Here is a 27,660-nt window from a genome sequence, read left to right on the forward strand (position 1 = left end):
TTGAGAACACCTGAGAGATCCTTTAATCAGATGTTATGTATGGTCTCAAACACTATGGTGAGAGAGAGACAGTGAATTTTGATTTGCTCTAGTGGAATCAGTAATTTAGTTGCCTTCACAGGGCCTCTAGATACTTTTCACCTCAGTCCACATTTAATATTGCATACTGTCCTCTGTTGGTTAGCTAGTTAGAATAAGTTTGGAAGCATTCTAAGTCAAAAGTTAAAAAATTAAAAAAAAAATTCCTTTTGTCAAATAATTATTTGTGAATGGTTAAAATTTATCCCTGAGCAGTGTTTTGGTTTTTTCTTTTGTTACCCTGTGGGGGGAAGGAAACTTGGGAGTGGGAATAAAAACTGTAATAGACCCAGGCCAGTGGGGTACAGCAGAGTAGTAGAAGGCAGATATACTGGCCACTGGATAAGCAGTTTCCTGGTTCCTGACTGACCAGAGCAGGGGCTGCTCCAGACTAGGGTGGATACATGACTCCAATTAGCCTGCAAAGAGTCAGTTGAAGCCCTTAAGCTAATATGAACACCTGACTCTAAGGCTTCTCTGATACTATAAAAGGGCTCACTCCAATGAGACTGAGGGAAGCCAGGAAGCCAGAAGAGAGGAAGTGCGGCTGAAATGCTGGGTAATGAAGACACCCTCAAGCCACTGGAAAGAGAGTCCTGAGGTAAAGGTGGAGAAGGCTTTGAGAGAGAGAAGCGGGAGAGCTGTGGGGAAGTGGCCCAGGGAAATGTCGCAACTCTGGCAGTGAAAGGTTGGCTGACAACGGCTGCTACCATTAGGGTCCGTGGGCCGGAATCCAGAGTAGGGGGCGGGCCTGGGTCCCCCCAACTCTCCACTACAGAAACACCTCCTGGGAGAGGAAGACAGGCCCCTATCAGGACAGGAGGCTAAACTGTTCGGGAATAAGCCTGTAGGGACAACAGAGACTGTGGGAGTTCGCTCACCAATCTCCTTGCTGGCTTATGATGAAAAGGGCTCAGTAGGCTGTGACCCTCTCCTCTAAGGGGAGAAGGGCTACGTAGAGAGTCACAGTGAGCCTCTGAGGCTAGTATAATCGTCCAGGAAGCACGGGACCCACTGAGACAAGGTCAGAGCTCTGCCACAGAACTTAAATTTGAGTTAAGGTTTCAGGGCTACATATCCCACTAATGCAAACCATAAAGAGCATTCAGTTAAGCAGCTAAGTCTTTCAACACCCCGTCTACATTCTACTCAGCAGTTTTTTCACAATATCAACTACCTCCCTTCCACCACCCATAATTCATATACTTCCGCTCTCTTCTTAAACAGCATGCAGCCTTAACTGTGGCCAGAAATGTAATATATTAATGTGCTTGCTTATAATTATGTAATTTGTATGAAAAAAAATTACTACAAAATTCAGAAAAATCTCTTAAAACAGATGATCCATTCACAAAACTTTAGTAAGCATTGCAGAAAAAATCTCTGACACCATTTGCAATATAACATATCTAATTTACTTAGATCAGTACAAAACCAGATGAAGAACTATGCTGAACATTATTTATGAAAGTCTTCCACCAGCCCTCTATTATGGGGACACCTGTGGCTCCATAGTTAAGGTTGAATTGAGGGTTTTTTTGCACTTAGGTAGGATCCTGTGAGAAAGGAATATAATGAGCATATAACTAAGAAATATTTTGTAAAATATGTACATAAGATATAAGGTTGCGCTCTCAACCTTAATCGTGGCATTTTTGACTTCATGACACTTGTAACTCTGTAATCCATATTCTGTTAATATAATGTAAAGTTTCCAATAATGTGGATATTTCCTTTTGTGAGTGTTGCTAACATTTTGTATTGTAATTTTGTGGCTATAAAGCTGGGTCAGACTAAACTTTAATCTAGACAAAATGTAACTCAGTACTATTTTTTCTTTCCTGTTCCAAGTTATCTTTTGTTAAAGAAATACCATTCTTACTTCCTAACTTCAGTTTAGATCAAGAATATTTTGTTAATCAGATTATGCACTTAAGAAGATATAACTTTTTATATCTGTTCTTGGAAAATGCAATTTAATTTGTACTATTTTTCATTAGATATGATTTTATGAAAACTCAGCCTGCTGAGAAGATGCACCTAGCAGTGGTTGCCTGTGGTGAAAGGCTGGAGGAGACTGTTACTATGTTGAAATCAGCCATTATTTTCAGCATCCAACCTCTACAGTTTCATATTTTTGCAGAGGGCCAACTGCACAACAGCTTCAAAGGCATAGTAAGTATCCAAGTCACGCACTGAATCAGTTCGTAGCTTAGTGGAGGTATGTGTGACTTTCTCTTAGACATCTACCACTGGGTATTGTTCAATTAAATGTAGTTGCAATGATTCAGGTGTGTTAGGAAGTCCTTATGTTCTCTGTTGCTGAAACCATTGCACGACACTTCAAGCCCATTTCACTTGGTCATTTTTTCTTTTTTTTTTTTTTCTCAGCTGCAGTGTGTCTCTCTTGCCCACTTAATCCCCGGGGGTGGAGTGGGAAAGGCAGCACAGGTAGTGTTCCAGAGCCCAGTCTAGGATGTGGGACTTGGGGATCCTTCCTTGCTTAGTACTAATCCAAATAAACCTTGAGCACTGGGGAAAGAAGCTATGTAAAAACTGTCCTGCAGCATACTGCATGAGTGTGATCTGACAGACTTCCTTTTTAGTGTTTCTCAACAAGCTTTGCACAGAAATGGTAGTGCTGTTCAAACTTTTATTACTGGTTCTGTTCCCTGTTTCCATTGTAGGGCTACTGAAGGATGGCTATCAGAGCTTATGTAAAAGTTAGTAGAATGAGTAAAAAGTGCCCTTCGAGTAGGAGGGGATCCACAACAGGTACTGTGGCAGATTTTCTTTGCAGTGGTGCTTTCTCTTCAACCTCAGGCCAAGGGTTACCCTCTGTTTCATTGGGGTTGCTTATGGCTCCTCTCTAAACCTAATCATCATTGTGGCTCCAAGCTCAAGTTTCATTCATCTGACCTATTAGTCTCTGGTTCAATCTCTGGTTCCCTCCTTCAGTGATACATTTTCAACTGTCTTGGACTCAAAGTCCAATTCTCCTCTGGGACCCACACTTTTCAACCAGTCAGGTGTTTGTTCTTCTAAACTTATTCTGTTTTCATAGCAACACACAACCCCATTTAAGATGTCTATGATACAGAATTACTGTTCTTTCTAAGACACTTTTCCCCATTCCCCAATTTCTTCCGAGTTTATTTCCCTTAACCCCTCTACATCTTCATCTGCCAGGTCTTTTTTTGGCAGTGTAGACATCTCTTTAGTGCCCTGTCAATCTCTGAATCCTGGTCACAGAGATCATCATGGGAGAAGAGCATGGAAGGCTCCAAAGAGGAGGTGATCTAGATCGCCTAACAGAGCCTCTGTCATAAACAGATAGTTAAGGGTTAATAGAACAGGAGTACTTCATGTCTCTTTTGCCTGTAAAGGGTCAACAAGTTCAGTGAGCCTGGCTGTCACCTGACCAGAGGACCAATCGGGACAGAATACTTTCAAATCTTGAGGGGGGGGGGGAGTTTTTGTGTGTGCTATTAGTGTTTGGTGGTTGTTCTCTCTGGGTTCTGAGAGCGACCAGACGTGCAACCAGGTTTCTCTCCAATCTCTCTGATACAGGCTCTTTTGTGCTCAGAATAGTGAGTACTAGGTAGATAAGGCGAGTTAGGCTTATGTTTGTTTTCTTTATTTGCAAATGTGTATTTTGCTGGAAGGATTTTAATTTGTACTTGTATACTGTACAAAGTACAAGTACAGGCTGGGAGGGTATTCCCAGTGTCTGTAGCTGAAAGACCCTGTAACATATTCCATCTTAAATTTACAAAGATAATTTTTACTGTTTTTTCTTTCTTTAATTAAAAGTTTTTCTTGTTTAAGAACCTGATTGGTTTTTTTAATTCTGGTTTATTTATTTTTATTTATTTATTATTGGTGGGGAGAAAGGAGGGAAAGGGGAGAGAGAGGTTAATTTTCTCTCTGTGTTAGGATTACTTTCTCTCTCAGGGAGAGTCTGGGGGGGGGGGGAAGGTGAATTTTCCTCTCTGTTTTAAGATTCAAGGAGTTTGAATCACAGTAATCTTCCAGAGTAACCCAGGGAGGGGAAGCCTGGGAGAGACAACGGTGAGGGAAAGGGTTTACTTTCCTTGTGTTAAGATCGAGAGGGACTGGGTCTTGGGGGTCCCTGGGCAAGGATTTGGGGGGACCAGAGTGTACCAGGCACTGGAATTCCTGGTTGGTGGCAGCGCTACAAGTACTAAGCTGGTAATTGAGCTTAGAGCAATTCATGCTAGTACCCCATCTTTTCAACGCTAAGGTTCAGAGTGGGGAATTATACCATGACAGCCTCCTTCAAAGAGAAATTGATCACTTCAGAGACAGTTCTGGAGAGCTCAGTTCCCAAGGGGAGTCACCTTTGAGGCTCCAAGCTTCTCTAGTACCAAGAGTTCAAGACTTTAATTCTTTAAAAAAAACAAAAAAAAACCAGTGCCAGCCACACAGAAATTTGAAGTTATGTATGTTTCTGGTGATTCCATTTCCCTCTACCACTGTTCTCCCAAGAACAGTTCCTGTCCTAGCATTATCCTCCATAATGGCAACTATGGCATCATCTGTCTTACCAATTTGGTGTTTGATAGGCTTTATCGCCTCCACTCGACTTTCCCATCATGTGGCGCTTAGTGGTTTCATGGTCAGAGAGGATGTTCCCAGATGTTGCTTCAAAATTTGCCATCCATGAGTTGACGGAGAGAAAAATACATAGATGCTTTGAATTACATTAAAAAAATCCAGCAGCCTCACTAGAAGCTGATGTTGTATCACTGACCACCAAATGTAATGAATGAGAACTGCATGGGACAAAAAAAGCTCGAGAGTTTAGCTCTCGGATCCATATCTGCACTCTTCTGTTCTTTCCTCTCATGTTGGCACCATTATTGAGGCCCTGACCTCTCATGTCAGCTATTGCAATTCCCGTATCTTCCAGCCTCTTAAGAAGCACGTTTGTCATACCAGCTTCTGTAGTATCATCATTGTCAATAAATTCTAGAAAATGCTCTGTGACAGTCACCATTGCAGGGACATTTTCACTAGGTTCTGTTGTTAAAAACACACCATTAAAATCATTTGTTCCGTATGGCTGATATCAGGTGTGCAGTCCAGAATAACAATGTAATATCTTGCTGACTTCAGATCTGCCACAATCTTCTGTTTGACTTTTGTTGCCAGTAACTATATGATCTCATTTTGAATTGTTTTTCCAAGGTAGTGGGGTGTATGCATTTCTTGGGTGATGACTCTTCTTAGATGCTCCTGGAGCACAGCATCAAACTCAGCCATCAGCTCAACATTTTTAAGGAAGTTTCCATTGTTTGGCACCTACAGCTGATCTGAAGTGCCACGCGGTGCTAGATTTTGGGTAGCAAGCATTCTCACAATGGCAATGAGCCTTTTCAGAAGATTTTGCCAGTAAAGAGACTCTCTGATGCAATCTTCTCTTGATGCTGATCATCTATGGTGGCCTTTAACCTTAGGCCTTGTCTACAGTGGGGGGGGGATCGATCTAAGATACGCAACTTCAGCTATGAGAATAGCGTAGCTGAAGTCGACATATCTTAGATTGAATTAAAATTACTTACTTTGCGTCCTCACAGCGCTGGATCGACGGCTGCAGCTCCCCCGTCAACTTTGCTTTCGCCTCTCGCTCTGCTGGAGTTCAGCAGTCAAAGGGAGAGTGATTGGGAATCGATCTATCGCATCTACACTAGACGCAATAAATCACTCCCTGATAGATCAATTGTTACCCGCCGATCCAGTGGGCAGTGTAGACGTACCCTTAGTCTCATCTCAAGCTCTTTCCACCTATGAAATGCTCTCTGGTGATTTGCTGCCTTCTCATGTCATGCCAGTTTTCAAGCCAGTTTTTTCCAGTCCTTTGTTCTTGTAGAACCCATTGTTGCTGGAACTTTAGCCTGGAAGAGTTTGTGCGCGCTCTCTGTGTGTGTGTGTGTGTGTGTGTGTGTGTGTCTCTCTCTCTCTCTCTCTCTCTCTGCAGCTCCTGCTGCTTTGTTTTTCCCTGTCACCTTTTCTCCTGCCTGCTTGTTATGTCTCTTGTGCCCTCCTTCCTCCCGCACAGCACTCCACCATCTCTGTGCATCTGGAGCAGAGAGAATACGTGTGCACCAGCAATAGACAGAATTTTCTACACTCTGGGTCCTAGTGGTGCCCCTGCACAGTCTGGCACCTGAGACGGCCTCCTCAGTTCCCCTCATAGTAAGGCCAGCCCTGCTTGGTACCGAAACTGACCAAGTACTGCCTAAGCAGGATTGTGCTTCAGGAAGATCAGTGCTACCTACTGATTCCACAATGTTGGTACCCAAACCAGCATCCCAGAAGTCAGACTTCAGTACCAGTGTCATCCAAGAGATGCTTACCACTGAAACAGTCAGTGTTGGTGCCAGGGATACTGTCTTCTAAAATGGGACCATTGAAGCAGTCAGCTCTCTCTCTCATTACTGATGCCGACCACAGCAGAGCCTTGACTTTCTTCAGTTCATGTACACCTGATACCACAGGAATTTAGCTACTCCAGAAACTTTCTAATTTCAGACAGTACAGAGTCTCCTTTGTTAATGGGTACCAAGTGACTATCAACACCAAAATCTATTGGATCACTGAAGCTTTCTTTCCCTTGTATTGCCTGAGTTTCTAGAACCAATCAGACCAGACAGACAGCTATCTTCACCTTCACTGTCCACCTTGCCATTGGACTAGGTTGAAGATAATTCCTCAGTTCTCTCATCTCAGTACAGGGATTTGCTGTCTGTCATGAAAGGAATATTTCCCAAACCACCTTCCTTGAGAGAGAAATTCCAAGGAAAAACAATTTTTGTGCCCCTTTTTACTGGCATAACCAATGCTGGATGTGCCCCTGCCCCACCTTGTAGCCCACATCAGTCTCTGAACTGGGTCTCATGGGCTGCCTGTCTCCAGCAGTTATGTCTAGCTCTTCCTAAGGAGATCATGGATGGGACATTCTCCTGCTCCATCACTCCCTTCTCAACAGCCCCAAACTCAGGAGGAGTCTGTTGAGAAGGAAGAGGATACAGCAGATAAGGGGGTGACACCACAAACTAATATTTCATTGTCATCATATGAGGCTGTAATGTCTCCCCCACCTTCTGTTGCTGATGGTTTCAAGCAGTTTCTGGAACTGATTAAGTGGATTGCTGACTCATTATGCATTCCATTAGAGGCAGTCCAGAAGACACAACATAAACTTGTGGATATTCTACATAGCACAGCCTCTAAGTGGCTCTACCACTGAATAAAGCCTTACTGGATTCTCCCACCACGGCACCTACTTGCAAATTGGCTGATAAGAAGTACTACATCCTGTTGAAAAATTCTGAATTTTTTTTCTGCTACCCTCCACCAAATTCTTTAGTTGTGAGGCCAACAATGACTGTTGAAGACAACCTCATATGAAGTCTACACCCTACGTTAAAGACCAAGCTACTCTTCCACAACCCTGCAATTTTGGATTGCAAATTACCATGTCCTAATGGCAAAGTACAACTACACCAGCTATGATAAATGCAACAATTTTATTCAACACCTTCCTGTGGAATATCGTGAGTATTTCAAGGTTGTCATAGCTAATGGTCAGCTGTTAGCAGGAGCCTTGCTGCAAGCCTCCCTAGATGCATTTGACACTATGGCCCATTCCATCTCTACTGCTGTTGTCATGCATAGAGTATGGCCACAGCTGTCTGTTTTTTTCTAGGGAGACCTAAAATACTGTTGAAGGCCTCCTTTTTAATGGACTTAAGCTATTCATCATGTTCATGGATGAATCTCTCTTGTAGTTTGAAAGATTCCATGGCCACACTCAGGTCCCTTGGCATGTATATGCCTGAAAACAAAAGAAAATTTAGCAGGTTGCAAACAGCAGAGAGATCTAACTTGGTTCAGTTCCCCAGTTACCACAGGCTTTCTGAACCACCTAAAAAGTGACAAAGATATGAGAAGAAGAGAGTGCTTACCATGATTGCTACCACCACCTGGCCGACCTCTATATGAAATATCAATTTTGATGGTTTGCTTGAGGGTCTGGAGTAGCCCCACCTCAGGAATCTTGAACTGCACCATACCACCCACCTCCCTCCCTTTAGGGACCATCTCTCCCACTTTTGACCTGCATGGGAACAAATGTCAAATGGGTTTTGTAGGTTATAATATTTGGTTGTTCCATTCAATTTACCTCCATCCCTTTAACTCCTACCCCACACCACTCCTTTCCGATATCTTTACAGGGACCGCTCTCATGAACACTTACTAAGACAGGAAGTCATTTCTCTTCTATCCAAGGGGGCTATAGAAACAGTTCCAGTCCAGCGCAGAGGGGAAGGGATTCTATTCTAAGTATTTTCTGGTCCCCAATAGAGCAGGAGATGGAGACCAATATAAGAGCTCAGATCCTAAACACCTTTGTGAAATCACAGAAATTCAGAATAGTGACGCTTAATTCCATCGTTGTGTTCCAAGGATTTGTTTCACTGCCCTCAACCTTCAGGGCACATATTTTCACATCGCCGTTCATCCCCCTCACAAGAAATTGCTGTGTTTTATAGTTGACCAGGATTGCTTCCCGAATAGAGTGCTTCCCTTCAGGCTGTCCTCTGACCCAAATGTGTTCTCAAAGAGCATGGCAGTGGTAACCTCTCACCTATGTTGACTTCGAATAATCATCTTCCCTTGCCTCAACCCCTGGTCATGTGACACAGTTCTCTCTGCAGTGCTGGCAGCAACGTCCCCATTCCACAGGTTAGGACTTCAACTCAATATCGAAAAGTACACTTTGGACACTCTGAATGCAATGACAGTCAGAGCCTATCTTCCCGTGGACAGGTATGCTTCTCCTAACAAACCTAATTTCCAATGTTCAAATAAGCAGTTAGATGTCAGCAAGAAGTTGTCTTCAACTGCTAGGATGTATGGCATACGTTCTATGGCATAGGACATATGACAGCTTGTATTTTCGTTGTCCTTTACTTTTGTTTCCCATCTTTGATTTTCTCTCATTTTAAAGACCTTTGCTGAATCACGTTTGGCTTGACATTAAGCATACTTGAACAGTATTCTGTCTGATTTTTGTCGTTAAAAAAATCTTTCAAGTTTTGGGGAGGGAGGAGAAGAGTAATAAAAACCAATTAGATCAATACGTACTTCTGCGCATCTTGAATGAAGTTATCAGTCTAATTGATCAGTTCTTCCTATGATACATTATTCTCTGATAAAATTAAACTTAAAAAGTTCTCTCTTTTCTTTACCTAGCTCAATGGTTTGCAATATCAAGGAAAATTTAATTATACCGTGTACCCAATAACATTTCCAACTGAGAGCGCAGCAGAATGGAAGAAACTGTTTAAACCCTGTGCTTCACAAAGGCTGTTCTTGCCAGTAAGTTTGCTTATTTCATAATAGTACAATGTTTACAGGTTTTTTATGAATTCATCAAGAATTGTTTTTGAATTTAACTGTTGGCTGAAATTGTGCAGGGAACTGTTTGTTTCCACTAAAAATCATTTTTGTCACATTTTACAAGAGCACTTACTCCCATTTTTTCTCCTTAGTAGCAATGTACTAAAGAAAAAAGTTGCCTTTTCAATTGCATGGTACACCAATGTCTTGAACTGTTCTATATCAGGTTTCAGTTTCTTTCTATTCTTATTATGTGTAATAAAATAATTTGTACATTTGTAAACTATCTGTCTGAAGTGAATTCATTGGCTCATGAAAATATGTAAACTATACTACTCTGTAAGGGCAAGGGGTGCATGGGAGTGAATTGTTTCCAAATAACTTTTTTTGTCAAAGTAAGCTATAAAAAAGCAAAACAGTTACTTCATGCATGGATCACCTACAGTTTGATTTTAACTTCTTTTCTTCATAGTTAATCCTCAAAGATCTGGATTCGTTACTGTATGTTGATACTGACATCCTGTTTTTGAGACCTGTTGATGATATTTGGTCTTTTCTGAAAAAATTTAATTCTACACAAATTGCTGCAATGGCACCAGAACATGAGGAACCTCGTATTGGATGGTATAATCGCTTTGCTAGACACCCATATTATGGAATAACTGGAATAAATTCTGGGGTAATGCTAATGAATATGACCCGTATAAGAAGAAAGTATTTCAAGGTACGTATGCTGCTTTGGTTGATTTGTCAGCATTCACCTTTTTTCATTCAAATTGTGAGGAAAAATAGTTTCAAATAATGAACATCAATTTTGAAAAATAATGCTCTTTTCCAGTACATTTTTCTCTTGTTCTGGGATCAGAATATTGCATAAAAATAAGTTTTGTTTAAGAAGTGCACAAGTTCACTTTCAGTTGCAGGAATGTTTTTAAAAAAACTGAATTTGTGACTTTTACTAAAAACTGGTTTGCTCAGCTTCCTGAATTCTGGCAAAATGTTTGCTTGTTAATAATTCCCAGTCTTTTGCTGCAAGTTATATTTGTCAGCAGATATTTTAATTTACCTTTATTTCTCAGTATACCTATCTCTTTGAGAAAATGATTTATGCAATTTTTGTATGTGGCAAAATTAATAGCAAGTAGAATGTTTTCAACCTTCGAGTATGTGTGCATGGTAATATGACCAGGAGGTGGTGCTACTAGATTACTTATTAGGGCATTGTGACTCCTTTAGTGCCATATGCTACATTATTTCTTAATTTTAATCTTTACTTTCAAAAGATCCTTCAGTTAAATTAAGTAATAGTGATTGAGTTGTTTCATCAACATCTAAATCATTAAGATGACTTATTTCTCTTCTCAACTTCGCTTTTGTATTCTAACCAGTTGTATCACTACAGAATTTGAATTTTTTGTTAAAGAAAAGTATACAACAGCTGAAAGTATATATGGGAAAACTTTCAAATAGAGAGAGATGCTTGAAAAACAGTATTACAGAAGTGGTGCCATATGCAGTTACAGCTGAAGAGAGGGCACTTGTCCTGAAAACAATTTTTTTACAATAAATGAAAACTTCAGCCCTATTGTTAATTTCTGGTGGACATTCTTTGTTCCAGAATTTTGTTTCACTTTATTTTAAGGGGGAAGGTGGGGCAAGGGGGAATCCATTCTGCTAGCCCTAAGTTATCAAAGAGTAAAAAATACTAGTGAGGTACAATTTTTTTTAATGTTTTTCAAGTTATTTTGTTGCTTACGGACTAGAATGTGGGGCTGGAGATGAAGTTTTTAATTTTGCCATTAAACATTTGTGTTACCTTGGGCAAGCTGCTTGGTCTTTCGGTACCTAAACTACCCATTCTGTCCGAAAATAATCACATGTAGAGAGAATTCTTACCCACCTTATATAAAGTGCTCTGAAGCTTTCAGATTAAAAGCTCTATATCAAGTGCTACAAATGAAAGTATATTCTGATTTTAATATTCTCCTTACTAAGTAGGAACAGAAAGCCAAACCTTCAAGTCCTTATTCAGGCAAAACTCTCATTGACTTGAGCATCTAATTTAATATAGATGCCCAATACAGATGATTTATTTATGTGCACATTTCTTGAGCATTGAAACTTTGTATCCTTGTCCATGAAGGACAGCTAAGTGCATGAAAAATCCCAAATTGGAACTCTGACGTTTTTCTTCAGTAGTTACCAAAAAGTTAATCAATCGGTTTTATTAGATTTTTAACCATTCAAATAGCCTTTTAAACTGCAATCTAAAATTTGGTTTGCATATTCATTGTTGGCAATTGTCACATCTCCCTTTAAAATGCCTAACTGCTTAATCAGCAAGGAAGAGAGTGAGGATATGTCTTCTGTTAAATGAAGAGTGCATTTCTGAGTTTGCCAGATGCAATCTGGGTGGCCAGGGAATTGACATGTAGCAGTTGGATCGTTAATGGCAATGAGGAGGGAAGACTCCTGAGATGGAAGAAGATGGAGGAGAGTTTGAGGAGGTCAGTTCTGTTTTGCTGGTATTAGCCAAGTAAATGGCCAAAACAAATTTTTCAAAATCATCATTGGGATTTCTGATACTGTGAGGCTTCAGGGCCCAGAAGTAAAGCTATCCATATGCAATATAATATTACACATTTTAAATGTCATGGGCTGTAATGGTCCTCACTCAGGGTTTGGTTGGGAAGCATGGCCTAGTGGTCAAGGCTTCAATCTGTGACTCACAGTGGGACTGTGGGGAGGGGAGCCTGGGCCCTCCCACTCCACTGGGCTCTGACCCAGGGCCCTTTGGGTCTGGCAGCTGAGGCTGCTTAAGGCTGTCCTCCCTGGGTCACTTCCTCTTGTCTCCTCTCTTCCCCCTCAGTCAGTTTAGTCCAAGGCTTTCCCCCTATTGGGGAAGTTCAAATCAAATAAGTAAGAGGGGTTGTGATGGGTTCCCCCTGGGGTGCCAAATGAAACTGGGGTACCATCGAGCCCCTCACCCACCAGCCTGGGCTCCCTTTGCACTGTACTGCTGTGACCAGCCTGCCAAGCCCTCCCAGGGTCCAGCCTGCACTTCTGCCAGCACACATACAAGTAGGGACATACCCAGCTGCAGTTACATGCACACAAGTTCTTTAACCAGCCCCTGCATAGGAAGGCACAGCTAGGGCTCCTCCCAGTTCCAAAGACACGTACTCTCCTCGGAAGTGTAAACCCAGAGTTATACTGTCTTGCACTGCACAGAAAACTGTACAGCTAAGATCATCAAATTCACCCACCGTCACTCCAGCTTTCTGCCTGGAGTTATGATTTCCCCACACACAGGTTTTAGACCAGGGTTAGGCAACCATGGCACATGTGCCGAAGGCAGCACACGAGCTGATTTTCAGTGGCACTCACACTGCCTGGACCCTGGCCACCAGTCCGGGGAGATCTGCATTTTAATTTAATTTTAAATGAAGCCTCTTAAACATTTTTAAAACTTTATTTACTTTACATACAACAATAGTTTAGTTATATATTATAGACTTCAAGAAAGAGACCTTCTAGAAACATTAAAAGGTATTACTGGCACGCGAAACCTTAAATTAGAGTGAATAAATGAAGACTCAGCACACCACTTCTGAAAGGTTGCCAATCCCTGTTTTAGACAAACAAAAACAAGTTTATTAACTACAAAAGATAGATTTAAAGTGATTACAAGGAATAGCAAACAAATCAAAGCAGACTGCCTAGCAAATAAACAAAACACACAAACTAAGCTTAATATACTAAAGAGATTGGATATGAATAGCAGATTCTCACTCTATATGATGATCTAAGCAGGCAGCAGATTCTAAGCAGGCAACCTGCACTAACTTACAGCTTGGAATCCCCAGGTGTTTCATTCACAGGCTAAAAATTCTTTTAGCCCTGAGATCCAGCACTTCTCCCAGTTCAGTCTCCCTCTGTTCCTTAGATGTTGTCCAAGAGTCTCTTTGGGTGGGGAGTCAGTGAAGAACCAGGATGATGCCTCCTGCCTTAAATAGCTTTTGAATATGGTGGGAACCCTTTGTTTGGCATGGGAACCAAGCTTTGAGTCAGAGGAAAAACACTGTTATCTCAAGATGGAGTACAGCACCAGGTGACCTGTTCACATGTGCCTGTAGTGTCCTAGCAGCCATGAGTCAGAGGCTGTTTGTAGAATCCTCAGGAAGCCTCCCCAGTGGGAGATGAACTTCAGAGGCATATTGTTTTCTCCTAATGGCCCTTTAACCTGAATGGATCCTTCCCAGCCAGCCATCTAGTGCATTCTGCTTAGTGAGCATTCCCCAGGTGTAAACCCATTTGTAATACAGATATATAGTCAACATTCCTAACTTCAGATACAAAAATGTGAGACAGACCCAGATCAGTGGGGTACAGGAGTCTGGTAGAGGGCAAATATACTGGTCATTGGATGAGTAGTTTTCTGTTCCCTGAGTGACCAGAGCAGGGGCTGCACTAGAGTAATAAGGAACCTGATAGAAGCAATTAAGGCAGACAGGCTGATCAGATCACCTGCAGCCAATCAAGGCAGGCTAATCAGGGCACCTGGGTTTAAAAAGGCGCTCACTCCAGTCAGGTGATGAGGAGCCAGAGGAGAGGAAGTGCGTGTGAGGAGCTGGGAGCAAGAGGCACAAGGAGCTAAGAGTGAGAGGCTGTGCTGCTGGAGGACTAAGGAGTACAAGCGTTATCAAACACCAGGAAGAAGGTCCTGTAGTGAAGATAAAGAAGGTGTTTGGAGGAGGCCATGGGGAAGTAGCCCAGGGAGTTGTAACTGTCATGCAGCTGTTACAAGAGGCACTATAGACAGCTGCAATTCACAGGACCCTGGGCTGGAACCCGGAGTAGAGGGCGGGCCTGGGTTCCCCCCAAACCTCCCAACTCCTGATCAGACACAAGAGGAGTTGATCCAGACTGTGGGGAAGGTCACTGTGGTGAGCAAATCTGCCAATAAGCGCAGGACCCACCAAGGTAGAGGAGGAACTTTGTCACAAATGATACATGCATACAAATAAGATAACCATATTCAGTAAGTCATAACCTTTTCAATGATACCTCATGTGACTTATCATGTATAAGATACATTATGATTATGTCATAATCATATAATATCTCTATGAAGAATATGGAGTGCAGTGTCCACAGATAGAGGAGAAGGAGTTACTTCCCTGTCTTATTGTTTCTGGGATAGGTCCTGCATTGCCTCAGGGAGGGCCCCTTTGGGCCAGCTGTGTCAGAGACTTTAGGCTTCCCTCTGGTCTGCACTTCTGGAGCTGTGGGCTGCAGGTCTGCTCACTTCCATCTCTGCCACCCAGATGAGCTGTTTCCCTGTCCTTTAGTTTCTCCACTAGGTGGAGCATTTACCGCAGGTGTGGTGGGGCAGGTCTGGCTTTGCCCAAAATCTCTTAGTCTCTTGTTCCCCAGCATGGAGCTTGTTTACCCCATCACACGGTGGAATAAGTTACAGTAACTGGGGGTGGGGGTGGGAGAATAGTAATGATTTGACCTTGGAGAACACAATAACATTTTGAGGTTCATCTAAGTTTTACGCTCTCCATATAATCACTACAATAAATTGTATTAAAAGAAAGTTACAGTTATGTAGAGAAGCATTAACCAGGTGATGACAAAGTTAAGGTTACCCTCCCAACTTTGCCTCTTGTCCTTTGCACATGCATTACCATAGTTTTCAATTGCAATGTTTTGTTTTGTTTTTCTGCAAGATTCCAACTAATTTGGTGCAAACAATGTCTAGAGCTAGTGAAGGAGATAACAATGAAGTATTTACTTTTTATCTTCATCATTCATTGTGTGGTCCCATGCCCTATAAACTGCATGCCAGCCAAACCTGCACTGAATAAGAAAGGGGATCTGTAGAAAAAAATTGCATGTGACCATGTAATTGGAAACTGAATGGTAGGGCATATGCATAAGAGGGACAGAGTAAAGATTGAATGAACAACATGAAATCTTTCCTTTTCTGATTTATAAGTACCTGATTGTGCAATGTTAATATTCTTTTAATGTATTTTTATTTAAGACTTTTTAATGAAGAAATTTAAAAGAAAAATAGAAAACAAGTACATTCTATCATGTAATTTGCTAGACAGAGTAGAAAACGTTTCTTATTCAATGTATGCAGTCGGGCAAGATCTCTTGCCCCATCTGCATGCACTTTTTCATAGGTTAACTGTGATACCTGGAGAGGGAGGGGATGCTAAAGGGTTTGGTGGTATGTGAGGGAGGGAAAATGCGGGGGGGGGGGGGTGTACTTTATTTTTGACAAAATGCTGATGTATTTTTTGCCATAAGCAAAAAATGTGTCTTGTCAGGTTTTTTTATATTGTAAGTTCTTTGGGGCAGGATCATCTTTTGTTCATACAATGCCTAGCACAACGGGGCCTAATCCTGGTTGGAGCTTTAAGTGCTAGCAAAATGTAAGTAATGAATCACCATCAGTCACCACACCGTCTGAAATAAGGTAGTACTCCTTTGCAGCCCTGCCTCCTTCGGTGTGTGGAGTTGCAGATCATATCACATCCACACCTGCTAAAAATGAAATTCCACTCAACTTTCTTAAGCATCAGTGGTGTCCCTAGTGTCTGTTTGCCAGAAGCTGGGAATGAGTGACAGGGAATGGATCACTTGATGATTACCTATTTTGTTCATTCTTCTTCGAGTGATTGCTCATATGCATTCCAGTTAGGTGTGTACGCGCCGCATGCACGTTCGTCGGAGAAACTTTTACCCTAGCAACCCAGACGGGTCGGCTGGGCGCTCCCTGGAGTGGCGCCGCCATGGCGCCTCATATATATCCCAGCCGACCCGGCCACCATTCAGTTCCTTCTTACCGCCCGTGTCGGTCGTTGGAACTGTGGAGCGCGGCTTCGCTGACCTCCACACTCCCTAGCAGCTCGTTTTGCTACCGTTGTATATAGTAGTTATAGTCATTATTGTACATATATAGATATATAGTTCTTAGTTAGTAAGTTATATAGTGTGTTAGTTTAGTTAGTAGTGGTAGCGAGGGGATCGGGGTACCCAACCCTCCCCTGCACCGGGAGCCGGAGCCCATGCCCGGCTCATCGGGCTTCAAGCAGTGCTCGGCTTGTCACAAGCCCATGCCCGTGGGAGACCCCCACGACTCATGCTTGAAGTGCCTAGGGGAGTCGCACTTATCAGCCAAGTGCGCGATCTGTAAGTCCTTCAAGCCGAGGACCAAGAAGGAGCGGGACATTAGACTGCGACAGCTCCTCATGGAAGCGGCCCTGACACCCTTGCCCTCGGCACCGAGCGCAAGTCAGCCGGTGAGCAAGAGCACCGCCACAACGAGTGCCACCACCAAGAAGCCGGCACCGAAACTGGCCCAGAGCCGCTCCCTCTCCCCGAGGCCAAAGGCTGCAAAGGCACAGATTATCTCGCCTTCAGCCATCCCGCAGTCAGACCCTGCGCAGAAGGTGGATCGCCCGGCACCGATACATGCCGCGACACCGTCGAAGCCGGTACCGTTGACTCCGACCCCGTGCGGGCCGTCGAGTCCGGCACCTGGCAGCTCCCCGGTACACACCGTGGTGGAGCTCGCCTCTCCCTCTACACCGGAAACATTCGCAGCGGCAAGGGAGTTAATTGCAATCACCGAGGCACCGATGCCCTTACCCCTGGCACCGCCGGTGCGGGTTCTCTGCTCTGTGGGCAAACCGACCCTGACCAGACCAGCTTCGGTCAGTGTAACAGACCGGCACCGCTCCAGATCACGGTCCCATGGACGCTCCACATCAAGGTGCCACTCAGGCTCAAGGCATCGATCACGATCCCGGCACCGATCACCCCGGTACCGCTCAGACTCCCGGCACCGGTCGAGCTCCCGGCACTGATCACCCCGGTACCGATCACGCTCTCGGCACCAGTCGGGTTCCCAGCGCCGGTCTGCTTCCCAAGGGTCAACTCGGTACTCCCGACACCGCTCCAGCTCTCGGCACCGAGGTGGGCGCCGCACATCCAGGAGCAGATCTAGGCAACGGCGCTCGCGATCCCGGTCGACCTCCCGGCACCGAGCCAGTCGCAGGTCCCGGTCTCGATCCCAGCACCGGTCACCGTTGTCCAGAGGTGTGAGGTCGGTTGGTACCGCGGCACCGACTTTTGCAGCACCACCGTGGCCATCAAGGGGCACGTCGGCATCCTCCCAGGCGGGCAGTTACTATGGGGACCAGGACCCTGAGGCACCGCTGGGGGTTTTCCAAGACCCCCAACCACAGGACTCGGGTGCCCAACAGTGGGGTTTTTGGACACCCTGGGCTTACCATCAGGCCCAGGGCACCCTCATGCCTCAGATACGTCCCACCGCCTCAGAGCATCGGGTACCAGAGGCCACTGTTTCCCGCCCCCCGGTGGTTGAGTCGGACAGACAGTCGCCCACGCACTCCCCGGGACAACAGGAGCAGGAACCGGGTCAAGAGCAAGAGGCCGTACAGGAGACCCTTATCCCCAGGGTATCCTCCTCCTCTTCCTCACCAGATGAGGCAGTGGCCGGGTCGTCAGCATCGGGGCCTCCACCGTTAGACCTCAAGGCCCACCAGGACCTCCTCCGTCGAGTGGCTCTTAATATCAACCTCCTGGTCGAGGAGGTCGCAGAGGTGGAGGACCCGGTAGTGAGCATCCTCTCGGCCGATGCTCCTACCCGGATAGCCCTCCCATTCATAAGGACCATTCAGTCCACTGCCGAGAACCTATGGCAATCGCCAGCCTCCATCCCGCCGACAGCTAAAGGGGTGGAGAGGAAGTACATGGTACCCTCTCGGGGGTACGAGTACCTATATGTTCACCCTCCTCCCTCCTCCCTAGTGGCCCAGTCGGTTAATGACAGGGAACGGCATGGCCAGCAGGCACCGGCCCCCAAGTCCAAGGAGGCAAAACGGATGGACCTCATGGGTCGCAAGGTATACTCGGCGGGGGCTTTGCAACTCCGAGTGGCCAACCAGCAGGCCCTACTGGGACGCTATAACCACAACATCTGGACGGAGGTGGGAAAGTTCGCCGAACTGCTTCCCCAGGACTCACGCCCAGAATTTAACACGTTCCTGGAGGAGGGTAAAAAGGTGGCCAGGACCTCCCTCCAGGCCTCCCTCGACGCAGCTGACTTGGCCACCAGAACCCTGGCGTCCGGGATAACCATGAGGCGCATCTCATGGCTTCAAGCCTCCACACTACCCCCGGAACTGCAGTATACAATCCAGGACCTACCCTTTGACGGGAAAGGGTTGTTCTCGGAGAAGACGGACTCCAAATTACAAAATTTAAAGGACAACCGAGTCATCATTCGCTCGCTGGGGATGCATACCCCTTCCACCCAGCGTAGACCCTTCAGGCGCCAAGCACGGCGCCCATACTTCCCACCCCGTCAGAGGCAGGACCTCAATAGACGGCGTGGCCGGGGGGGACGCAAACGCCAACCCAACTCCCAGGGAGCCAGAACCAAGGGCCTTCCAAACCGCAGCCGGGCCCCAAGTCCGGCTTTTGAAGGTGCGCCCGGGGACGACTTACCAATCTCAACACAGGATCCTTCCCCTACCTTCTCCAACCGCCTCTCCCACTTCCTCCTGGCGTGGTCCCGATTAACGTCAGACCGTTGGGTGCTACGCACAGTGAAGCAGGGTTACCATCTGCAATTTGCTTTCTCTCCCCCTTCCCGCCCCCCTTCCCGGTCCCTCTTCAGGGACCCCTCTCACGAGCAAACCCTCCTGCAGGAGGTTCATTCCCTCCTGGCGGCGGGGGCTATAGAGGAAGTACCTCTAGCCGAGAGAGGCAAGGGATTCTGCTCCCGATATTTTCTGATTCCCAAATCCAAGGGAGGTCTCAGGCCCATCCTAGACCTAAGGGGCCTCAACAAGTGGATGCTCAAGTTGAAGTTCCGCATATCTCCCTGGGAACCATTATCCCATCCCTGGATCCTGGAGACTGGTACGCCGCCCTCAACATGAAGGACGCGTACTTCCATATCGCCATCTTTCCGCCACACAGGAAGTACCTCTGCTTCACGGTCAGACACCAGCACTTCCAGTTCACAGTTCTGCCCTTCGGCCTCTCGACAGCCCCGAGGATGTTCACCAACTGCATGGCTGTCGTGGCTGCCCACCTCCATCGGCGAAAAATCCACGTCTTCCCGTACCTCGACGACTGGCTCCTGAAAGGGTCCTCCCAGTCTCAGGTGCAACGGGATGTCGAGGCCGTTACGGACCTCTTTTCACAGCTGAGCCTGCTTATCAATGCCGAGAAGTCCAGCCTGATACCCACACAGAGGTTGGACTTCATAGGCGCGACCCTGGACTCAGTTCAAGCCAGGGCCTTCTTACCTGAACCTCGCTTCCAGGCGATCGGGGTGATCATCCGGAGCTTGCAAGCCTCCCCACTCACCTCGGCTCGAACCTGCCTCACACTGCTCGGCCATATGGCCGCTTGCACTTACGTGACAAAGCATGCCAAACTCAGAATGAGGCCCCTCCAAACGTGGCTTCACTCAGTATTCCGACTGAGCAGGGACCAACCAGATATATTAGTGACGATCCCCCCCCGACCCTCTCCGCTCCCTCGACTGGTGGCTGACCCCATCTCTAGTATGTGCGGGCATGCTGTTCCATTCAAAGCAACCATCGGTAACTCTAGCAACCGATGCGTCATCCCTGGGGTGGGGAGCCCACTTACGTGACAAAGCATGCCAAACTCAGAATGAGGCCCCTCCAAACGTGGCTTCACTCAGTATTCCGACTGAGCAGGGACCAACCAGATATATTAGTGACGATCCCCCTCCGACCCTCTCCGCTCCCTCGACTGGTGGCTGACCCCATCTCTAGTATGTGCGGGCATGCTGTTCCATTCAAAGCAACCATCGGTAACTCTAGCAACCGATGCGTCATCCCTGGGGTGGGGAGCCCACTTAGGGGACCTGCACACCCAGGGCCTCTGGTCGCCCCAGGAGCTGTCACTCCACATAAATGTCAGGGAGCAAAGGGCAGTCCGCCTCGCCTGCCAGGCGTTTCAAAGACACCTACAAGGCCGCTGTGTTTCCGTACTCACGGACAACGCAACGGCCATGTATTATATCAACAAGCAGGGGGGGACCCGTTCGTCTCCCCTATGTCAGGAGGCCATTCGACTCTGGGACTTCTGTATAGCCCGGTCGATAGACCTGGTGGCATCCTTCCTCCCCAGGGGTCGAGAACACACTGGCGGACAGCCTCAGCAGATCCTTCCTCTGCCACGAATGGTCGATCAGACCAGATATCCTCCGTTCCATCTTCCAGAGGTGGGGATTTCCCCGCATAGACCTCTTCGCAACCAGGTCCAACAGGAAGTGCCAGGAGTTTTGCTCCTTCCAAGGTCTCTCTCCGGGGTCGATCTCAGATGCATTTCTCCTGCCGTGGACCCACCACCTCCTGTATGCCTTCCCTCCGTTCCCTCTGGTGCACAAGGTCCTGTTGAAGCTGCGCAGGGACAAAGCGCATCTGATCTTGATCGCACCTGCGTGGCCCAGACAGCACTGGTTCACCACCTTGCTGAACCTATCTGTGGACCACCCAATTCCCCTTCCTCTCCACCCAGACCTGATTACCCAGGATCATGGTGCGCTTCGTCACCCGGACCTACGAGCGCTACACCTCACGGCGTGGCTCCTGCATGGCTGAGCACAGTGGAGCTCAGTTGCTCCGCACCGGTCCAGCATATACTCCTTAACAGCAGGAAGCCCTCCACTCACTCAACGTACAGGGCCAAGTGGAAGCGTTTCTCTTGCTGGTGCGCTTCTCAAGGGGTGACCCCTACACAGACTCCGATGTCCACGGTCCTGGACTGCCTCTGGTACCTTAAGCAGCAGGGCCTGGCAACTGCCTTTTTAAAGGTACACTTAGCGGCCATATCCACCTTCCGGCCAGGGGAAGGAGGTCGCTCCATATTCTCCTATCCCTTAGTCTCCAGATTTCTTAAAGGCCTGGAACGTCTATACCCCACAGTACGCCGCCCTGCCCCTACCTGGGACCTTAACTTGGTCCTGAACAGACTCACGCTCCCACCATTTGAGCCACTGGCAACTTGCTCGCTCACGTACCTGTCATGGAAGACGGCATTCCTGGTGGCCATTACATCGGCCAGGCGGGTCTCCGAGCTGAGAGCTCTCACAGTGGACCCGCCCTACACCGTTTTCCATAAAGACAAGGTACACCCTGCGGCCCCACCCGGCGTTCCTCCCTAAGGTGGTTTCCACCTTCCACACCAACCAGGACATCTTCCTCCCCGTCTTCTTCCCGAGACCACACACTTCTCAGCGGGAGCAACAGCTACACTCCTTAGATGTACGGAGAGCACTGGCTTTCTACATCGAGAGAACAAAGCCATTTCGGAAGTCCCCTCAGCTGTTTGTGGTGATCGCGGAACGAATGAGAGGGCAGCCTATATCCTCGCAGAGGATTTCCTCCTGGGTAACTGCATGCATTCGCGCATGCTACGACTTAGCTCGTGTCGCCTCTGGCCACCTCACGGCACATTCCACGAGGGCTCAGGCGACATCGGCGGCCTTCCTTGCGCACGTGCCTATACAGGAGATATGCCGTGCAGCGACCTGGTCGTCAGTCCACACATTCGCCGCGCACTATGCGCTGGTCAGACAATCAAGAGAGGATGCGGCCTTCGGCGTAGCAGTCTTAAATACCGCCACATCGCGCTCCGACCCCACCGCCTAGGTAAGGCTTGGGAATCACCTAACTGGAATGCATATGAGCAATCACTCAAAGAAGAAAAGACGGTTACTTACCTTTGTAACTGTTGTTCTTCGAGATGTGTTGCTCATATCCATTCCAAACCCACCATCCTTCCCCACTGTCGGAGTAGCCGGCAAGAAGGAACTGCAGGGTGGCAGGGTTGGCTGGGATATATATGGGGCGCCATGGCGGCGCCACTCCAGGGGGCGCCCAGCCGACCCGTCTGGGTTGCTAGGGTAAAAGTTTCTCCGACGAACGTGCACACGGCGCGTACACACCTAACTGGAATGGATATGAGCAACACATCTCGAAGAACAACAGTTACAAAGGTAAGTAACCGTCTTTTCCCTCTGAAACACCTGACATTGGCCGCTGTTGGAAGACAGGATACTGGGCTGGATGGACCTTTGGTCTGATCCAGTATGGCCGTTCCTCTGTTCTTAATAAGTTGAGAGTATCTGTTCATTATAAACTTTCTCTGCAGTTTTACTTACATATGTACTGTAACGGTGCCACTCATAAGGCTTTATGGAAATATGCCTGTGTGTGTGCATGTGTGTATATATATATATATAAATAACTAGAATGTGTTTTATGTTACATATGCCATGTAACATGTCTCTGTAAAGGTCATGATCTACTGAATCTATTAATCCTATTTGTATGCATGTATCATTTTTATATTTAAAGTTATGAATATTGGCTGCATACTTGTTTCATTCTAAGTAGGCTGTAGTGAAGCAGTTGGTCAGCTTCCTGAGAAAAGAATATTCTCAGTAAGTGCCCCAGCAAGAAACACTTAAGCCAACAATGAACTTGGAGACACCAATCCACATTTGGACTTTCCCAGGAATGTGGCTTAGCTGGTAAGGAACTCAGTCGTGCATGGACATGTGACTTGCCCAGGTGACTCCAATACTCCATTTTGTAGCTGGACTTTGCATAGGAGGGAGGAGGGGGTCTCCACCCACAAGAAAAAGTCTGTTTAAGCCCAGGGGAGACCCTCCATTTGTCTTCAGCTGGCTAAAGAGAGAGCCTCTCCACCCCCAAAGATACCTGAAAGAAACTGGAACAAAGGACAGTGACTGCAAGGTAGCAAGTCTGGCTCAAACCAGGCAGAGCACTAAGTCCTAAGCTGACAGGGCAGGAAAGCAGGGCAGAAGTAGTCTTGGCACATCAGGTGGCAGCTCCCAAGGGGGGTTCTGTGATCCAACCCGTCACGTGTACATACTGTATTAATAGTACACTGGCATATTTGTTTCCCATAAAAATGGAAAGCAATGCACATGCTTGAAGTTAATATTTAAGTCAGAATTCAGCCAAATCCCAACTATCTTTTACCAAACCGCTAAAAAGCACATCTGTTCCTTAGAAGTTAGAGTTAAAATGTTCAACAGAACTAAAGTCACAAAACACTTAAGTTCTGTTTTCAAAACTGACTTCAGCACTTTAGGAGCTTTTGGAAGTTTTAACCTACATGTTTGCCTAGGAAGTGTATTCCTGCTAAATTTCCAGTTTCCGCCAACTGGAACTTTGTTCATAGGTAATTCTTATATAATTGCAAGTACGTATGTTTCATTTAGTCAAAAAAGGCTTAACTCGTGTATATGGCTTGATCAGCAACAATGCAAATTCTGAGTTCCTTGTTTACTCTGAAAGGCAGGATAATAACCATTCATCATCGAGGTATTGCCTACTATGAGCAGTTCCCTCAGCTTTCTCCACTTTTATTCCTGCCTTATTCAGCATAGTGTGAAGGAAGGTGATCTTTGCAGCTGAGCATTATGGTTTGGTAGTTGGGCTGTATCTTCTAAGCTCCATATTACCGCATGTCACTTTAGACAGGGCTATCTCATTTGTGAGGTAATATTTCTGAACCAATTTACCAGCAAAGAAGCTTCTAAACTCTCTTCCTCATGAAAATATTATTTCACAGTCAGTAGATTCCCTCCAAAGTATAAACCATTTTCCAGTTTTTAGGAGCTGGTGTGACTTCTGTCTCCCTGGGAGTAAATCCAAGTCTTCTTTTTCAGCCTGAAGCCTCTGGTGTTTAGGGACTATCAGCTTTCTTCATCTGTGCCTTTGGGTAGGAGGACAGTCTCTCATTTTCTTTTCTGCCTGGGAAAAGCCACCTCCTCAGTATTGCAAGAATCTCTCTGTTCCCTTCATCTTTTCCTTTCACAGATTAGAACTGGCTTTTTGCTATGCACAGCTTCCCAGTTCTGGGGGTTGAAGACCTTCTCTTGATGAACAGTGATGTCGAGGGGAGGGGTATTCTATATTTTTTGTGGCCTCAAAGAAGGAGGCAGCAGACCATTTTTAGAAAAGGTATATATTTTTGGATGTTAAGTGGATGAACTGGTTCCTAAAATGTCAGATTAAAAATGAAATATTGCAGATCAATGCTGCTAGCAGTGGATCAGGGAATTTTCTAGATATAGGTGGACTTTAAGGTGTTTGCATGTGCAACCCATATTCTTTTCCTGAAAAAGTATTTGAGATTCCCATTGGACAGTTGGCATTTCCAATTCTGCTTTCTTCCATTTGAAGATCTCCAGCCCCTGAGTGTTTTTAAGAATGTCATGTCATTTGTAACAGCAACCTTCCATCAGTAGAGGGATTTGTATTTTCTTTTTGGACAACTGAATTTAATGGCATACTCTTGAGACCGAGCAACAAAATAGTATATGAAACAGTAGTTTTGTTTACTTCAATTAATTAGTTATCATGGTGAACCAAAAAGTGTCCTAATTTTATCCAGCATGTCTTCAAAGTGAATCTTTTGAGGTGAGGTTACATGGATGCTCACTCACTGCTTGGAATTAACTTAATGGAAAAGAGTTGCACAAAAATATCCTTAAGCCATGGCTGACCCAATTTTAGTCACATTAGTGTTTGGAAGATTAAGATAGGAAAACACATCCTCAACGTCTGACATGTCTGTGTACTGAAACCACCAACGCAGCATGAGAAACCAGAGTTTGCTAAGGAAAGTGTCTACCCCGTTTTGCTTTCCTGGGTGGAGGTAAACCAATTTCTAGTAAGACCCAGTTTGTTCCTGAAGTCTTAATAGTGCAGCAACCTAATTAAATCAATCAAAAATGTACAGTCATTGCTCACCTTCCAGAACCAAATGTTCTATCTTGGCAAAACAACTTGGTTTATTTATTGATAAGGGGAAGACAAAATATATGGCTATTAGTGTCCCCAAAGTAACTATTAGTGTGGATGAAGAAAAACTAGAAATAGTAAGTCATTTTACCTGTCTAGGGAATGAGATGTGCAATGATGGTGATACCATGTTAGATGTCAAGCAATTAATATCAAAAGCAGCAACAACTTTCGTAAAGATTTGGAAAAGGATCCCAAGTACTGACACACAAGTACTTTTTTTTTTTTTTTTAAAGCACTGGTATCATGTCTATCTTCTTTTATGGATCAGAGTCATAGAAATGTACAACTGAAATTGATCAGATCAATTAATTCCAAAGTAAATGCTTTTGGTAGATGTTCAGAGACTATCAGAAGGAGTCCTTTTGCAACATCAGAAATTCTAAGTAGAGCAAGCCAATTTAAAGTATCAAAGAGACACAAGTAAAAAGACAACGATGGACATATTTAGGACACACTTGAAGTATGCCACCAACTTGATTTCCATGGCAAGTGATAACATGGACCTTCAACTGGAAAGAAAAAGAAGGTTGCCTAGAAAGACATTATGCAGAACAATAGAGAGAGAAGCCAGATCCATCAGCTTGAAACTCGGAACAAACCAGCACAAGACTAACATAAATAGTGGAAATTGGTGGATGCCCAGTACACCTGGGGGTGCAGGAAGATAAGGAGGAAGAGCCCACTTTCCTTCTGTTTCATAGGTTGCTATACAACTTGCAGTTCAGGCCAAGGAATGGATATGAATGGGGGCTGCACTTACACAGTAACTTGGGCATCAAATATTCTGCATTATGAGGGGGCATGAAGATCCCAACAATTGACCATCTAGTCCAAGAACCCTTCTGTAGGGTTTGATTTATTTAAATAACAAAAAATGCAGACCAAGGTCAGATAAACTCAGAGTACCAATATGAGGCTTTCCTTGATTCTGCCAGTTGGGAAGGGAGAGAACCCCTCCCATCACCTTTAGTAGCCTTTCCTGACAACTGTTCAGCCCTTCTTCCACAGCTTCACAATCCTTCCAAGCTGAGGCTCTCCCACTACCTCCAAGTTGGCACCGGCTCTGTGTAGGTGTCCCCACTCTCAGACTTTGACTGACAGGTACAGAGAGCCCTTTATTTTATCTTGGTCTCTCCTGTTTGTTGCCTTGCCTAAGAGGCAGGAAGCTTTTGAGTATTTTCCTGTAGGTCCCATGACTAGGAGCAAGTATGTACCCTGCAACTAACAGCTTCCAGTTTTAAAGGGCCCCAGGGCCATAAGTTGCACTCTGGTGTCTGTGTATGCGCCGCAAGACCCAACATCCTGTTAGATTACACTTATGCATACCTATAGACTTGGCTTTCCAGAAACCTAAGCTGCTATGGGATCCATCCCATGAGTGTGATTGTGCACCGACAGCTCTCCAGCCTGGTCTATACTCAGGGTTAGGTCGATGTAAGCTACCTTGTGTTGACCTAGCTGTGCAATTGTCAACAGCTGTTTACAATCCTGTTTACTCAAGTGGCCAAATATCCAAAACTTCACTTCCCCCTCTGCCAATGTAAGTGCCTCTTTATGCCGATTTAGTAGCACCACCTTCCTCGGTCACAGTCAATGTAATTAGGTCAATGCAGTGTGAGTGTATACACTGTGTTCTTTATGTTGACTGTTAATTGCTTTCAGGAACTCCCACAGTGCCCCATGCTGACAAGACAATCGATACAAGTGCTCCTGATGAGGATGCGCACCACCGACTAAAGGAACCAAGTGTGCAAAAACAAGCAGTTTAATAACTCTGGTGGCTGTATGCTGATGTAAATTTGGTTGACATAATTTTGTAGTGTAGACAGGGCGTTCAAGAACTACAGTTACGAGTAAATAACTTCTTTCCTTTTCTCTGCATCCTCACCACCCTTTTTCATGTGTTGGTTGGGCAGTACTACTTAAATCCCATCTGTTAAGATCAGAGAGACTGTTGGGGGAGAAAAAAAGAAGGCTTTCTGTTCTTTTTGCAGTGAACTGGAACACTCCCAGGTTGTTAGTCTATCCTTTCATATAGACCCTAAATTCCTTAACAGCCTGTATATAGTATAATTCCAGTAATCTGAATTCCCTTTACAAGAAAATCATAGTTAATGAAATCTACAGTTTCCCCCAGGTAGTCCTGTATTAGTTAATCATCTGCTAATAACTCCTGAACTAGCCTCTTAGTGCTATCAACAACTTTGTACTTTTAATACTT

General features: G+C 45.5%; 1 protein-coding gene across 2 annotated transcripts in view; it reads left to right on the forward strand.

The window, feature by feature from the left end:
- Positions 1–27,660, forward strand: part of GXYLT1 (glucoside xylosyltransferase 1) — an 88,282-nt gene that overhangs the window by 38,430 nt on the left and 22,192 nt on the right. For both annotated transcript variants that reach the window (XM_030548956.1, XM_030548957.1), the window contains 3 exons: positions 2,079–2,253; positions 9,361–9,486; positions 9,980–10,231. In XM_030548956.1, coding sequence (XP_030404816.1) covers positions 2,079–2,253; positions 9,361–9,486; positions 9,980–10,231 — 553 coding nt within the window. The remainder of the gene's footprint in view (positions 1–2,078; positions 2,254–9,360; positions 9,487–9,979; positions 10,232–27,660) is intronic.

This window comes from Gopherus evgoodei, chromosome 1 (genome assembly GCF_007399415.2).
Source record: "Gopherus evgoodei ecotype Sinaloan lineage chromosome 1, rGopEvg1_v1.p, whole genome shotgun sequence".
NCBI lineage: Eukaryota > Metazoa > Chordata > Testudines > Testudinidae > Gopherus > Gopherus evgoodei.